Below are 12,126 nucleotides of genomic sequence, written 5' to 3'. Positions count from 1 at the left end.
CTGTCCAGACAGCTTTCTGGTTCTCTATGGCAGAGAATAGTTTGGGGTGAGCACACAGCAGCTGCACTCCTCTGTAACAGGATGTACCGAGCAGACACTGACACGAAGCCTGTCAGTGACGAGCCCGTGTCTGAGATACTGATCTGTTCACTCAAAACGCGACTGATGAAACAAACTGAATATTTTCCATTGCGTGTGTACGTGTCTCCTCTGATACATATCCCACGTGTGTGCCTTATCTGTTACACATCCTGCATCTGTGCCTTATCCATTACATATCCCGTGTGTCTCCTCCATTACACGTCCCGCGCACACCTCCTCCGTTACATGTCCCGCGCGCGTCTCCTCCGTTACACGTCCCGCGCATCTCCTCCGTTACACGTCCCGCGCATCTCCTCCGTTACACGTCCCGCGCATCTCCTCCGTTACACGTCCCGCGCATGTCTCCTCCGTTACACGTCCCCGTGTGTGTCTCCTCCATTACACATTCCCGTGTGTGTCTCTTCCATTACACATTCCATGCGTGTGTCTCCTCCATTACACATCCACTGCTCACGGGACTTCCCCTCCACGCAGTTAAAAACTAAACACATTGAATTGTCATGCATTCAGTAACTGAGCTTATTATGGAGAGTAGATTTTACAGCACAATACAGGCTATTCTGCCCTTCCGGTAATGCCCGTCTCTGGTAACATAGGAGGGTCGGAGCAGGAGTAGGCCACTCGGCCCCTCGATTCCATTCCACACAATCGTGGCGTACTCAGAGAAGGAAGCACATCGTGGCAACACCCACCGTCAAAATTCTTGAGCCACGCTCATAAACTGCTGGAGGCACTCAAAGTTCAATGCAGGCAGTCATTAAAAAAAAGAAATGATAGAATCCACGAAAATCTCCACATGACAAAGACCAACAAGCACCCAATGTGCGAGAAAAGAAGAAATTATGCAAACAATAAAAAACGTAAACAAATAACACTCAGAACATGAACCGCAGAGTCCTTGAAAGCAAGTCTGCAGCCACGGAGCCAGTTCATTGCCGAGGAGAGTGCCGATGGCTGCAGGCCACAGCTACAGAGTCGGTTCAGCACAGAGGCGAATGCCGATGGCTGAAGGCCAATCAGCAAGTCAGATGTAAACAGTCACCCTTTCAGACAGGGACCTTTCACCACAATTTGCTGATCTCCTCCAGCACTTTGTGTGTGTTGCCCAAGATTTTCAGCAGCCACAGAATCTCTTCGAACAGAGATGACGTCGAATTGCTTTAGCCAGAGGGTGATGAATCTGTGGAATTCATTGCCACAGGCAGCTGTGGAGGCCAAGACATTGGGTATATTTAAAGCAAAGGTTGATAGGTTCTTCATTAATAACGGCATCAAAGGTTAAGCAGAGATGGGGTTGAGAGGTAAAATAATGGTATGGCAGAGTAGACTCAATGAGCCAAATGGCCTAATTCTGCCCATATGACTTCTGGTCTCATGTCCAAAATCTGGCACCTGTTTGTTTTTATCATTGACTGATATCGGCAAAAGATGTTCACAACACCTGTGTCATTGTTAGACTGATGACTGCCGAAAGCACCCTATTTAGCTCAGACAACCCTGACTCTGAAACACTTCCGCCAACTGAACTATTGCAAGGAGATCAACATTGATACTCTCTCAGTCCCTACAAAGGCAACTCTTCCACATAAATAAGCTTTATTTGTCACATGTAGTCCGAAGCAAGGGGAAGAGCTTAGGAGGGTTAATGGCGCTTAACAGCAACTCCTTTGCTTTCCATCTTCAGAATCAGCTCTATTTCCATCTAAAATATCTCTATTTTTCCCTTTCAGGGTTCTTTTGAAGACCCAGACCTGGAGTTACACGCTGACTATGGTTCTTTGCGGGAATGGGACCCACTCTCGGGGTTTCACGAATGGGTTGTTCGGCACGCCAAGGGCTCAGCCTAAGAGCTTTGCTCGCCTGCGGAGGACCGAGATCTTGAGGCTCTGGAGATGGGGGGGCGGGGGGCGGGGGGGTGGGATCAGAGGTTGGTGCCTCTGCAGGAGATCAATGTGTCATTGTGTGCCCAGAGACCTGAGATCTTTGGACACAGAGCTTGGAAAAAGCGACGCAACGAACTTTTAACATCGTAAACCAGTGAGTTGTTTGTTATGTCTCCCCTCTCACTGTGAAACGGAGACACCGCTTTCTCCCTTATTAGGGAGAGAGGGAGCCTGTGGTATGTCGAATACCGGGTGAACAAGCAGTCTTTGGGGTAACTGCAAGTCTGAGTCATTGCTGTTGCTTCGCTTAGCTTGAGTGTTGGTAGCGAGAGCCGATGCATTTCTTTTGCCGGTGGGGGGAGGGGGGATCGTAGCTTGCTGCAGCTTACACGCAGGAGGGAGGGGAGCTGGGGGGGACTTTGGGGTTCTAATATCTAACTGTCGCTCATTCTTTGGGGCACTCCTCTGTTTTCATGGATGGTTGTGAAGAAAAAACATTTCAGGATGTAGATTGTATACATTTCTCTGACATTAAATGTACTTTAAAACCTTTTGAAACCTTTGAAACAGACTGAAATGCATTATTTGCATCAATAAACAACATGGTCAGCAGATGTGCTGGAAGCAGTCTGCAAGTATTGCCAAACTTCCAGCACCACCACTCACCAACCCTAACCCGTACGTCTGTGGACTGCGGGAGGAAACCGGAGCACCCAGAGGAAACCAGTTAGGTCACGGGGATGACGTACAAACTCCTTACAGTTAGTGGTATGCTATTCATGGTCACCAGACTTCCCAATACCACAACTATAACCGAAACCAGGAACTCCTTACAGACAGTGGTAGGAAATAGTGCTTCTCAGTAAACTAGTCAACTCCTGGCTGACAAGAACCACAAGTCCTCAATTCATGGTTTGCTTAATGGTTCTTGCAGATCTGGTGCCTGTGAAGAAGCTCTTGGCCAAAGAGAACCAGGACTGGAAGTGGGAGTCATGGGTTAAAGGTGAAAGGTGAAATATTTAAGGGGAATCAGAGGAGAATCTTCTTCATTCAGAGGGTGGTGAGAGTGTGGAACGAGCTGCCAGTGGAAGTGGTGGATGTGAGTTTGATTTTGGCATTTAAGAGAAGTTTGGATTGCTACATGGATGGGAGGTGTATGGAGGGCGATGGTTCAGTTACAGCTCAGTGGGACGAGGCAATTAAGTAGTTCGGCATAGACCATATGGACTGAGAGGTCCGTTTCTGTGCTTGTAGTGTCTATGACTATCTGACTCTGTTATCCGATCAGGGAGCTTCTGCTCTGGTGGGGTGCAACAGCGAGACTGGCATTGCCCAATCATCCACAATATCTGTGGACAGGTCTCACCAGTGTAAAAATCATGTATTGTCTTTATTTGTCACATGTACCTCGAAACATACAGTGAAACGTGTCATTTGTGTCAACAAACAGCACAGTCCGAGGATGGAATTCAATGCAGACAAGTGCAAGGAGTTGCAGGTCGGTGGGACTAGTCAGAGTCGGTCTTACACGGTGAACAGCAGGGCACTGAGGAGTGCAAAGCACAAGAAACTGGAACACCTGGAGGCAACAAATGCACTCATGGGGAGAGCATGCAAACTCCTTACAGACAGCAGCGGGAATTGAACATTGATGATGATGTAAAGCATTACACTAATTGCTACGCCACCATATGAAGAGTCACAAAACTGGGCAGCTTCAAATATCTTTCATCGCTATTTGCCATTTTTCAAATGGAGTATGACACAATGCCCCATTTTTTTTCAGAAAACACGTGCATTCTTCAAAATTTAATTCAACATTATAGGTTGCAATGCACATACAGTCCCTATAAAAAGTATTCACCACCCCCCCCCTTTGGAAGTTTTCATGTTTTATTGTTTTGCAATATTGGATCAGAGTGGATTTAATTTGGCTTTTTCACACTGATTAACAGTAAAAGACATTCATGTCAAAATGAAAATAGATCTATCTCTACAAAGTGATCAAAATTAATTACAAATATAAGACACAAAATTATTGATGGCATAAGTATTCATCCCCTTTAACGTGACACACCAAATCATCACTGGTGCAGCCAATTGGTTTTAGAAGTCACATAATTAGTTAAATGGAGATTACCGTGTGCAGTCAAGGTGTTTCAACTGATTGCAGTAAAAATAGACATGTATCTGGAAGGCCCAACTGCTGGTGAGTCAGTATCCTGGCAAAAACTGCACCATGAAAACAAGGGCACACTCAAGGCAACTCAACTAAAAGGTTATTGAAGAGCACAAGTCAGGGGATGGGTACAAGAAAATTTCCAAGTCACTGACTATCCCTTGGAGTACAGTTAAGTCAATCGTCAAAAAAATGGAAAAAATATGGCCCAGCTGTAAATATGCCTAGAGCAGGCTGTCCTCAAAAACTGAGTAACTGTGCAAGAAGGGGACTAGTGAGGGAGGCCACCAAGAGACCTATGACAACTCTGGAGGAGTTACAGCTTCAATGGCTGAGATGGGAGAGACTGTGCCTACAACTGCTGCCCGGGTGCTTCACCAGTTGCAGCTTTATGGGAGAGTGGCAAAGAGAAAACCACTCTTGGAAAAAAAAACTCACATTAAACCTTGGCTAGACTTTGCCAGTAGGCATGTGGGAGACTCTGAAGTCAGCTAGAAGGTTCTATGGTCCGATGAAACCAAAATTGAGCTTTTTGGCCATCTGACTAACTGCTATACCATGTAGCTTGGTGGTGGCCGCATCACGTTATGGGAATACTTCACTGCCACAGTCCCTGGAAGGCTTGTGAAGGTAGAGGGTTAAATGAATGGAGCAAAATACAGGGAAATCCCAGAGGAAAATCTGATGCAGTTTGCAAGAGAACTGCGATTTGGGAGAAGATTTGTTTTCCAGCAAGACAATAACCTCAAGCACAAAGCCAAATCTACACAGGAATGACTTAAAAACAACAAAGTTGATGTCCTGGAGTGGCCAAGTCAGAGTCCAGACTTCAATCCAATTGAGAATTTGTGGCTGGACTTGAAACGGGCTGTTCACTCATCATCCCCATGCAATGTGACAAAGCCTGAACAGTAAAGAAGAATTGTATTGTCCAGATAGAGACCTATCCACACAGACTCAAGGCTGTAATTGCTATCAAAGGTGCATCTACTAAATATGACTTGAAGGGGGTGAATACTCCTTACAGATACTGTAAATGTCTTTAATAAACAAAACATCTCATGGCATTTCACAGGAGATGGAATCTGACTCAAAGCTGAAAAGCAATACTGGCGGGTATATCTCAACTGAGTCTCAGTGGCCAGACCTCTCTTTCAAACCAGGTGTTAGGTGAAAGTTGTCTTTGACAGACTTGACCACAAACTTTGAATCCCCTTCTCTCTTTTCCTATTCCCCATTCTGTCTCCCCTTCTACCCTTCCTCTTCTCCACAACTGCCCATCATCTTCCACTGGTACTCCTACTCATTCCCTTTCTTCTGTGGTCCTCTCTCCTCTCCCATCAGATTCCTTCTTCTTCAGCCCTTTACCTTATTCACCTATCGTATCCCAGTTTGTCACTTCAGCTCCCCTCCCTTTTCCCCTCACCTGGTCTTGCCTCTCACCTGCTGGCTCCCCCTCCCACTTTTTTTTTTATTCTGGCTTCTTCCTCCTTCCTTTCCAGTCCTGATGAAAGATCTCAGCCTGAAACATTGACTGTTTATTCCCCTCCATAGACGCTGCCCGACCTGCTGAGTTCCTCCAGCATTTTATTTATTCAGAGATACAGCATAGTTACAGGCTTTTCCGACCCAACGAGCCCACGCCACCCAATTACACCCATGTGACAAATTAACCCACTAGCCTATTCTTGGAATGTGGGAGATAACTGGAGCACCCATGTGGCCACGGGGAGAATTTTGTGTGTGCTGTTTCCTTGTCCTGTTACTACAGAGAGACGCTGGGGATCATCACCTTGTCGTGGTGGAGAGGCTCATGAGTTCCTGAGATTTCGAGTGTGATGCCGCCTGGTAGGGTCACCCATGGCAGGAAGTTCAAGGGATGGTTCCGAACAAAGAACAGTCCAGGCAACACCTCAATGATGGCTGGCGGAAGATGGTGACACATCACAACAGCAGTGAAGGTGGAAGAAGGCTGCAGCCGTGAAGAGTACCCAGTCATTAGGGGTTCTTAACTTTTAAGCCACAGACCCTGATCATGAACCAATGGGTCCGTAGATCCCAGGCTGGGAACCTCTGCATTAGAACGATGCCCCTGGACCCTGACCCTGATCCTGATCTATCAAAGACCACGTGCTGGCTGCCCGTACATCCGCCTCCCCAAGTTAAGCAAAGTCACACACAGGAGGTCCCCATTAAGGGAATAACCCGAAAGGAGAGCATCATACTCAACTCGAGTGTTCATACCACTCTACTACAACCAGGCTCAGAGCTCTGGGAACATGTCCACAACCGGGAAATTGGTTTATTAATGTCACGTACCAAGGTCTGAAAATAGAGTGAAAAATCTTTGTTTTGTTTGCCATCCTTACAGATCACCTCATCCTATCAACACATTGAGGTGGGACAGGGAAATCAGTAACAGCAGGGGTCCCCAACCTTTTTTGCGCTGCGGACTGGTTTAATATTGACAATATTCTTGCAGACCGGTCGATCGGGGGGTGGGGGGGAGTAAGGCTGCCAACGGACAAGAGTAGCAATCAAATGCGTTGAGCTTACCCCGAGAAAGACTACAATGGCCATGAAGCCTTGTACGGGCACCAGTGCACATGCGTGAGTTGCGCATGCCTGTACGTGCCGATTTTTTCTACAAATCATTTTTGGCGATTCTGTTCGGGGGGGGGTGTTAATCACGACCGGAATATAGGTGATAAGTGACTAATACACTCAATTTCATTTCTAAAAGGGTTTATCTAACAAATTTAATATTAAATACACAACGCATATTTTCCTCACATGAATATAGCAATAAGTCAATTATCAGGGGAGGACAGGGGAGCTTGAAGTAAGTGTTGAACAAACAAACAGTAGAAGTGGTAGAGGCAGGTTCGATATTATCATTTAAAGAAAAATTGGATAGGTATATGGACAGGAAAGGAATGGAGGGTTGTGGGCTGAGTGCAGGTCGGTGGGACTAGGCGAGAGTAGCGTTCAGCACGGAATAGAAGGGCAGAAGATCGCCTGTTTCCGTGCTGTAATTGTTATGTGGTTATATAAGTAACTCAATAGCATCATAACATTTTAAGTAACGTTTGGATATTAAACACACAGCACATATTTTTCCCGTATGAACATATAAAACCACACCAATATCGTTGAATCAGTGGGAACCCTGGGCTTGTTTCCCTGCAACAAGACGGTCCTATCGAGGGGTGACGGGAGACAGTGATACTCGAAGGGGGTTCCTTATGTCCAGTCTATTCCGCAATTTGGTTTTCGTTGCATTCATTGCAGAGATATGTTGGAAATGGAAGCAATGTTTTTGGTGCTTTCCTGGCTATCTCAGGATATCTAGCCCTGACTTTGGTCCAGAATGCCGGCAGAGATGTTATGTCAAACATACTTTTCAGCCCGCCGTCATTTGCAAGCTCGAGGAGTTGATCTTCTTCCCTCGTTGACATGGATTAATGACCTTGCATGCGCAATGGCTCAACGGTGGGCATGACAAGGAATGAGGAAAGGTGCAGCTGACTCCTATTGCCAAATCGGTACCGGTCCGCGGCCCGGTGGTTGGGGACCGCTGAGTAACAGAATGCAGAATAAAGTGTTCCAGTTACAGAACAAGTAAAGTGCAGGCAAGCAGTAAGGTGCAAGGCCATAACGCGGTAGATTGCAAGGTCAAGATTTCCTGTTACGGTACTAGGGGTCCATTCAATAGTCTATTAACACTGGGATAGAAGCCTAGTGGTACATGCTTTCAGGCTTTTGTATCTCAAGTCCGGTGGGAGGGGGGAGAAGAGTGTATGTTCATGAAGGGTGGGGTGTTTGATTATGCTGGCAGCTTTACTGAGGCAGTGGGAAGTGTAGACAGAATCCATGGAGAGGAGGCTGGTTTCTGTGATGTGCTGAGCTGTGTTCACAACTCCCTGCCATTTCCTGCGGTCACGGGCGGAGCGGTTGCCGTACCGAGCCGTGATGTACTGTATCTGGATCGGATACTTTCTGTGGTGCATCAGTCAAAACTGGGGAGAGTCAAAGGGTGACATGCCGAATTTCTTTAGCCTCCTGAGGAAGTTGAGGCACTGCTACATGAGGTAAGTGTTTTATTTTATTTTTATTTAGCGATAAAGAGGTCCTTTCAGCCCTTGGAGCTGTGCCGTCCAGCAACCCTGACAACCCCCAGTTTAACCCTAACCTAATCATATGACAACTTACAATGACCAATTAACCTACTAACCAGTACTTCTTTGGACTGTGGGAGAAAACCAGAGCACCCGAAGGAAACTCACACATTCCACGGAGAAGACGTACAGATTCCTTACAGAAGATGCCGGGATTGAACTTTGACTCCAACACCCCGAGCTGTAATAGTGTCGCGCTAACCGTTACGCATTTCAGGAACGTCAGCGTGATGTGCACACTCTGGTCGTATTAATGCAATGCATTGACACAATCATGAAAGAGGCACATCGGCAGCCATATTTCATGAGGAGTTTGAGGAGATTTGCTCTGTCACCAAAGACTCTCGTAAATTTCTACAGGGTGTACCGAGGAGAGTATTCTAACTGGTTTGGTATGGAGGGGCCACTGCACAGGGTTGCAGACAGTTGTAAGCTGAGCTAGCTCCATCACGGGCACTAGACCCCCCACCATCGAGGAGATGCATCCAACTTTGAGAATGTAAAAACATAAGAAACAGGAACAGGAGTCGGCCATCTGGCCCGTCGAGCCTGCTCTGCCATTCAATAAGATCATGGCTGATCTAGCTACGGACTCATCTCCACCTACCTGCCTTTTCCCCATAACCCTTAATTCCCCCCACCATGCAAAGATCTATCCACCCTTTAAGGCCCTCAGCATCCAGGACATACCTTCTTCTCAATACTACCATCAGGGAGGAGGTACAGGAGCCTGAAGACACACACTCAACATTTCAAGCACAGCTTCTTCCCCTCTGCCATCAGATTTCTGAATGGACAGTGAGCTCATTACTATTTTTGCTCTCTTTTTGCACTGTTTTGTAAATTTATTTTTATATGCACATCTTACTGTAATTTACAGGATTTTTAAAATATTGCAGTGTACTGCTGTCACAAAACAATTAATTGCATGACATATTGCATGCAGGTGATTCCGATTCAGATTCAGGGGTTCACCAGGGTGCTGCCTGGGTTAGAGAGTATGTGCTACAAGGAGAGAGTGGACAGACTTGGGGTGTTTTCTCTGCAGAATCAGAGGTTGAGGGGAGACCCAGTAGAAGTTCATACAATTATGAGAGAAATAGCAGAAGTCCTTTTCCTAACCATCTAATTCTAGAGGTCAGGGCTTTCAGGTGGGGGTACGGGGACTTTAAAGGGAATACGCAGAGAATAGTGAGTGTATGGTATAAGTGTGTGGTCCTAATTTTAGTCAGCTCCATCTTGGGTACTAGCCTACAAATTACCCGGACATCTTCAAGGAGCAGTGTCTCAGAAAGGCAGCATCCATTATTAAGGACCTCCAGCACCCAGGGCATGCCCTTTTCTCACTGTCACCATCAGGAGGTACAGAAGCCTGGAGGCACACACTCAGCCATTCAGAAACAGTTTCTTCCCCCCTGCCATCCAATTCCTAAGTGGACATTGAACCCGTGAACACTACCTCACCTTTACATTTATATATTATTTCTGGTTTTGCACGATTTTAAATATTCAATATACATGCACTATAATTGAGGTACTCAATTATTTTTTACTCTTTTCTTCTATATTATGTATTGCATTGAACTGCTGCTGCTTGGTTAACAAATTTTAGACACATGCCGGTGATAATAAACTTGATTCTGATTCTGAAGCAAATTCTATAACGGAGTTTACCAGGCGTTTATACGGACACGTGAATATACAGGGGACCGAGGGATACCCATCGTGTGCAGAGCAGAAGGGATTCCTTTAGTTTGACAGCGTATTGTGCACGGGCATTCTGGGCCGAAGGACCTCTTCCTGCGCTGTACATGTTTTGTGTGACATGTCTTCACATATATTGCCTGACCTGCTGAGTATGTTCATCGTTGTTCCGGAGTACACGGCACCTAGGATTAAGTTGCAGATAAAAATACTAATTTTTTTTTAAATACCTGTTTCCAAGCTCTTGAGATCCAAGTCTGCAGAAGCAATTCCAGTCTGGATTTGTGGAATTTGTGAGTGGTTTTGATGGCGATAAAAATGTCCTTCAGTTCCACCTCCCGCTGCCGAGGCTCTCGCTCTGAGGGGTTCGTACCTTGAGATGTCAGTCTGGGTCTGACTGCTCCGGGCAGCGGGTCCCCTCCGGAACGCCGGACGCTCGGAGCGGCCGACACCTTGACCCCGCTGCTGCCTTCTCGCCGCTGGTAATCCAACAGCGCCAGGAGAAGGAAAGTGACCGTGGCCCCAGATATCATCAGAAAGACCTTCTTCAGGCAAAGGCGCATTTTGCTTCCGATTCTAAACTGACGCGAGTGGATTACCCATCACTGAGTGAAATCCCGTTAAAACAGTTCCAAGGTCTTTGTTTTGCTGGAATAGTTTTAAAATTAAATGCCATTGTCAATCTTCATTTTGCATTATGCAATCTTTACAGATTTCCTCTTCTTGGTAGATATATGTTTACCAATAATTCGAAATTAGAATAACTCATCGTATTTAATAGAATCATAAAGGTCACTCTTATTTTTTTTTAAATTTCCTTTTAGTTTTGAGGTAATAATTTTGTGGATCAGCCCCCAAACGACCGGCTGTTGTGTAGCTCGAACCACCTGCCGTCTGACCGGCTCTCAATTAGTCACTACTTGATAACAGTTTTGTGTCAATTTCGGGGAAGCAGGAGTGTGGGCGCGGCTACAGAAATGACTGGCATCTACGATCCACCAATAGCATGGCGATAAGAAAGGAATGGGCGGGATATAGCCATAACAGAGAGTGGGGCTTTTAACCCTTTAGAGACTGCAGGGATCAATTCTCGTGCACATCACGTTTGAAGTGTTCAGCGAGAGTGCCTTGCTTTGACCACTTTGCGCTAGAATGGGCCTTGTTTTTTTTATTGTTTCTTTCTTGTGTAATTTCGGATAATGTTTTTGCATCATGCTTAATTGATGATTTTCTTGTGAATGTTGTGTCTCTACTTTTGTGCAAGTACTTTTTTCTTTGCCTTCGTGCATACATGTACTCGTGCAGATGACAATAGACTCCATTTTGACTTTGACATAGTGGTCAGGAATGGCAGTGACTCCTTCTACAAAATATAAATATTCTACAACATGTTCTCAGTATTATTTATTTATTGCTTAATATTATTATTATTTGCACAGTTTGTCTTCTACTCCACATTAGTTGCTTGTCATTATTTGCTTGTTTATAGTTTTTCATTGATTCTATTGTATTTTTTCATCTATGAATGCCCACAAGGAAATATGAGCAATATAAGATATAGGAGTAGAATTAGGTCATTTGGCCCATCGAGTCTGCTCCACCATTTCATCATGACAGATCCATTTCCTTCTGTGCCTCAATCTTCTGCCTTCTCCCCATATCCTTTCATGCCCTGTCTAATCAAGAATCTATCAACCTCTGCCTTAAATGTACCCAAATATCTGGCCTCCACAGCTGCCTATGTCAATGAATTCCACAGATTTACCACTCTCTGGAGAAAGAAATTCCTTATCTCCATTCTAAATGGATGTCCTCTATTCTGAGGCTGTGTGCTCTGGTCCTAGACTCCCTCACCATAGGAAACATCCTCTCCACATCCACTCTATCAAGGCCCTTCAACATTTGATAGGTTTCAGTGAGGTCACCCCTCATTCTTCTGAATTCCAGTAAGTACAGGCCCAGAGTCATCATTCAGTCCTCATATGGTAACCCTTTCATTCTCATGAACCTCCTCTGAAACCTCTCCAATGTCAGGACATCCTTTCTTAGATAAGGGGACCAGAGCTACTCATAGTACTCC

General features: G+C 45.6%; 1 protein-coding gene across 1 annotated transcript in view; it reads right to left on the bottom strand.

The window, feature by feature from the left end:
- LOC134354338 (beta-1,3-N-acetylglucosaminyltransferase lunatic fringe-like) overlaps positions 1–11,062 on the bottom strand; it is a 46,408-nt gene extending 35,346 nt beyond the window's left edge. Inside the window, exon 1 of the mRNA XM_063063272.1 lies at positions 10,277–11,062. Coding sequence (XP_062919342.1) covers positions 10,277–10,609 — 333 coding nt within the window. The 5' untranslated portion in view covers positions 10,610–11,062. The remainder of the gene's footprint in view (positions 1–10,276) is intronic.
- Between the last annotated feature and the right edge of the window lie 1,064 nt (positions 11,063–12,126).

Source organism: Mobula hypostoma, chromosome 11, assembly GCF_963921235.1.
Source record: "Mobula hypostoma chromosome 11, sMobHyp1.1, whole genome shotgun sequence".
NCBI lineage: Eukaryota > Metazoa > Chordata > Chondrichthyes > Myliobatiformes > Myliobatidae > Mobula > Mobula hypostoma.
Note: the sequence above shows the minus strand (reverse complement) of the source record. Positions and strands in the feature narration are given on the sequence as shown.